Source organism: Engraulis encrasicolus, chromosome 14, assembly GCF_034702125.1.
Source record: "Engraulis encrasicolus isolate BLACKSEA-1 chromosome 14, IST_EnEncr_1.0, whole genome shotgun sequence".
Classification (NCBI taxonomy): domain Eukaryota; kingdom Metazoa; phylum Chordata; class Actinopteri; order Clupeiformes; family Engraulidae; genus Engraulis; species Engraulis encrasicolus.
The window spans coordinates 28521647-28526646 of NC_085870.1; the positions used below are offsets into that span (position 1 = coordinate 28521647).

Genomic DNA, 5000 nt, shown 5'->3' on the forward strand with positions numbered 1-5000 from the left:
CCCCCTAGGCTGCAGGCATATCTAGCCTGTGCATTAATCCGGCCCTGATAACAGCATCAACATACAAGGGAATACTTCAGTAGGGGAGGTGGTCTTTCTATTCGGGTTTCTGTTCAGTTTTCTATTCAGTTATTTCAGTTTTCTTCTCTTTCCCCTCAATTACAATACTGATGAGAATGTTTCAGCTTTTCTAGTTTTAATGGGGAGACCCTGAATAATGATGCCACTATAACACATGAATGTTTTTACAATGAACATGCCATATGCCACTTTTTATCCTCACATATCCTCACATCTTCACTTCTGTTTGTGGTGAACATACAGTCCGCTAACACCTTATTAATGCTTGGCTTTGCTTTACTAAATAATTCGCTTGAACTGATCTCGTCAATGACATGATTTACTGTACTGCACTGTAAAGGGTAATGACATAGGGGGGGAAATGAATCTATTCCCAGTTGCGTCTTTAATGTGTAAGTGAATTATCGTAATATTGCAATGATGAGTTGCCATTGAACTGGATGTGTGTAAATCTTCTCTTCTCCTCTCAGGATTCAGGCCAGCCTATCCCTCTGGTGGTGGAGAGTTGCATCCGTTATATCAACCTTTACGGTAAGTAAGGGGTGGTTTAAGTTCAAGTTTGCTTCATAGTCTCAATAAAATGTCTCTGCTAAAACCACGTCACTGTCTTGAACACGCCTCTACCCAGGGCCGTTGGAGCTGCTCAAAGTTGATTGATTCCCGACAAAGTGGGTGGAGTTCCCGATTTTTTCCGGAGCTCAGAAACGATATGTATATTGCTCGTGGCCTGACTAGAAGCAATGCCGAAGTTGTCGCGTCACAAGGGGGGCGTAGTCTGGCTATCTCACAGATGAATCATATAAACTGAAATTCTTGCCTCTAAGGTGCTGGTTACATGTTTTTTTTTTTTTAATTATTTTTTTTTAAACCTTTATTTAACCAGGGAAATAAAATCACATTGAGAATAAAATTCTCTTTTACAAGTGAGCCCTGGCCAAGGCGGCAGCACACATTACATTTACATTTACAGACAGGACACAGACAAAACAGAACAGATTAATATGGATGAAGAGATACAATTACACAATAAAAACCATAAAATAATAAACATAAAACAAGATTAAAAGCAGATTACAAGATTAAAAGCAAGTGCAGACAGATTGAGAAGTGTCATTAAGATATGCTTTGAACTCAGCTACAGACATAAAAACAGCAAGCTTACGAGATTTCTGAAGCTCATTCCAGTGAGTTGGGGCACAATGAATAAAAGCAGTTTTACCAAACTCTGTTTTTATTAATGTACACAGATATTTTAAAAATCAATTTTAATATTCCCCTAAATGGGATATTTTTAAACACAGAGTTTTGAAAGGACCATTCTAAAGCTCAGTTTACGTGTAAGCAAAAGCAATGCGTTTTCATAAATATCCACATACATGTAAACAGCTTCTAAAAGAGAGAAAAGAATCCTGCTTGTTTACTACTTCACTTGGGATATTTGACTAATTAAATGATCTGCCTGTATGAGGATTCCTGTGATAATTAGGATCAGCTGGTTTTAAAAATGTTTTGAGGAATCACATGGCAGGGTTTCCACTTTCTTATGCTATGAATTAGATAGCTGGGACCTCCTTCTTTGACTGTCTTTACCTATTGTTAATGATTTTTTTTCACATAACCATGTTGTGTTGTGCATATATGCTGTGACAAGTCACAGGTCGATTCAGGTTCAGTGAGGCCAAAGTCAATGTAAACACATTTGCACATGCGCGCAGGCTCACACACACATTTGAATTCTTTTATTTGGACAAGCTACACACACACACACACACACACACACACACACACACACACACACACACACACACACACACACACACACACACACACACACACACACACACACACACACACAGACTCTTTCTCTCTCTCTCTCTCTCTCTCTCTCTCTATCTCTCTCTCTCTCTCTCTCTCTCTCTGTCACACATACGCACGCACACACACACGCACGCACACACACACACACACACACACACACACACACACACACACACACACACACACACACACACACACACACACACACACACACACACACACACACACACACACACACACACACACACACACACACACACACAGTGTCCTCTGCTGTTGTTGGCTGTGCTGTGCTGTGCTGTGTCAGTGTGGCTGCTGTTGTGTGCTGCAGCCCTGTGTTGGTGTGTTTCTCTCCCGAGGGCTCTGGTGTGAAACTCTCCCCCCCAGCAGATGGGCTTTATGGGGATGCCTGCCTAATGTATTCCAGGCACCGAGCTGCCCGTCTGTAAATATTTAGCTCTGTGTGTGTGTGTGTGTGTGTGTGTGTGTGTGTGTGTGTGTGTGTGTGTGTGTGTGTGTGTGTGTGTGTGTGTGTGTGTGTGTGTGTGTGTGTGTGTGTGTGTGTGTGTGTGTGTGTGTGTGTGTGGATGTGTGTCTTTGCCATTAGCTGATGTGTAGGATCTACTATAGTGTGTGTGTGTGTGCGTGCGTGCGTGCGTGCGTGTGTGTTGTGTGCGCGTGTGCGTGTGCGTGTGTATGTGCGTGCGTGCGTGTGGCTTGTCATGTGTTTTCGTTTGGGCTTTGCTCGCTCGCTGACATCAAGCTGAACATCGGCTTCACAGTAAACCACTTTTTCTTTTGTTTCGTAGCCAACAAAGCAACCAGTCCATGCGAGACTGAAGTCTCCTCTGTTTAATATGGACGAAAAACAGGAAAGAATTGCAAATCATTTTCCTCTAAGACAGAAAATTTATTTTCTTTTTTTATTTACTGCAGACCATTACTAGACTTCGGTAATGCCTACCATCATATGTTATTTCATAACAAAACACAGAAGAGAATTGCAATATTGTTTTTCATCTGAGAATTATGCTTGTTGCAGTTTATTTTCTCATATGCAAGCCATGTCTTCAGTCTTGTCTCCCTTGCTGGGTTGTTCCATCCATGCCATACCCCAGGCTCCCGTGTTTCCGCCTTCAGACTCAGCTGTAATGAAAGTCTCCAACCACATTAGGACCGCTCTAACGAAGACCATATGAGTCTAAAGTGGGGTGGAGTGGAGGGGGGTACTCAGGGGAGGATGGTGGTGGAGAATTCAGGAGGAGGAGGAGGGGGGTGGTGGGGGGTGTGCAGATTTTCTATTGTTTTATTACATTACATTGCATTGCATTTAGCAGTCACTTTTATCCAAGATGACAAACAAGAACATAATTAGCGGCAGAGTACTCACACCTTGTGCGAGCACTGAGGGGGAGGCAGGCTGTCCCTTTACATTACAGCCTCTCTCATTGACTACATAGGATGCTTACTGTATGCCCAGTAGGGTTTTGATTCGATATTGTTTTCTTAAGGCAGCGATTAGATTATTTCCGATACTTAAGAATGCACCACAATGCGATTTGATTCATTTTTCCCGATTACTTTTCCACCTCTATTATGTTGCACAATTAACAGTTAGGGCATTGAGCAGGGGCCAGCGATTTGATTATTTTCAAAGATGGGGTCGCCTACGGACCTATTCACTATTTGCTGAAAATACTCAACTACATCATAACAACATTGCTATGAAATTACAGAGCTTTAAGTAACAGATTAAGACATAGCCATTGCAATTTTGGTGACAGTAACGTTATAACATAGGCTCTGCGCTAAGGGGCTAAGAATGCCCCGCCATACGATACGATTGTCAGCCGTAGGATTGACGCATTGATACATGATGATTACATCAATACGATTATCATATACACTCCTAATGCCCAGTAACTCCTACGTGCAAAGCTATGAAGTGTGCGAGTGAATATTTCAGACAATACCTGAGGTTCCGCAGTCTCTTTACTTCTCTCCTCTTCTGATCTCAACCTATGAGTGTGAGTTTACTTTCATCTTCAGATCCATATCGTGGCTGTCAGGATAGCAAGTGTAATATCATTGCAGCCTTTGTTTCTGACTGGGGGTTGGGTTTCTCTCTCTCTCTCTCTCTCTCTCTCTCTCTCTCTCTCTCTCTCTCTCTCTCTCTCTCTCTCTCTCTCTCTCTCTCTCTCTCTCTCTCTCTCTCTCTCTCTCTATCTCTCTCTCTCTCTCTCTGCTTTCAGGCTTGCAGCAACAGGGCATATTCCGAGTTCCAGGATCTCAGGTTGAAGTCAATGACATTAAGAATTCATTTGAGAGAGGTGAGTGGTCTTTCTGACAGGCTTTGTTTTGGTCTTCTTTTGCTCCTCTGTGTCTGGACGGGCCGTGTTGAGCCTGCAAATGTCAAAAAAACATGATCCAATCAATAATGTTAGGGGGAATAAAGGTTGTGCTGTTGTCTTGTGTTTCTCTGTCGAGTGAAAGTGTGAAACCTGCAAATGTCAAAACGTGACATGATGAATCTGGAATCTCGAATCTGATGAAGACTGTTGAAGATGAAACGTAATCCAGCCATGAAATAATAATAATAAACAGCAAAAAAGGATTTAAGTGTACCGACTCTTCACTCCAAAAAAAGAGAGATGTAACCATATGACAGTGCATAGTGGATATACTTGTTTAGGCCCTTTCTCTTGTCATATGGGAGCCACACATGGCCTGCATGGCATGTGCAGCCTCTCCCAGTAATGGTGTTCACAGATACGCCTGCTTTGTGTTTCTGTTCCAGTTCCTTTGCACATATTAAGACCAACAGGGTCCTCTCCTCCTCCCCCCTTCTCTCTCTCTCTCTCTCTCTCTCTCTCTCTCTCTTTCTCTCTCTCTCTCTCTCTCTCTCTCTCTCTCTCTCTCTCTCTCTCTCTCTCTCTCTCTCTCTCTCTTTCTCTCTCTCTCTCTCTCTCTTTCCCCCTTTTTTCTCTCTCTTGTTCTCTCTCTCTCACTCCACTCCTAACTCCACTCCACATGTGTTCCACATTCTCAGGTGAGGACCCCCTGGTAGACGACCAGAATGACCATGACATCAACTCGGTGGC

The 5000-nt window shown here is 42.9% G+C and overlaps 1 protein-coding gene across 4 annotated transcripts in view; it reads left to right on the forward strand.

The window, feature by feature from the left end:
* srgap3 (SLIT-ROBO Rho GTPase activating protein 3) overlaps window positions 1-5000 on the forward strand; it is a 196403-nt gene that overhangs the window by 158875 nt on the left and 32528 nt on the right. For all 4 annotated transcript variants that reach the window (XM_063215336.1, XM_063215337.1, XM_063215338.1 and 1 more), the window contains exons 13-15: window positions 552-612; window positions 4152-4229; window positions 4949-5000. The exon at window positions 4949-5000 is cut by the window's right edge and continues 83 nt beyond it. In XM_063215336.1, coding sequence (XP_063071406.1) covers window positions 552-612; window positions 4152-4229; window positions 4949-5000 — 191 coding nt within the window. The remainder of the gene's footprint in view (window positions 1-551; window positions 613-4151; window positions 4230-4948) is intronic.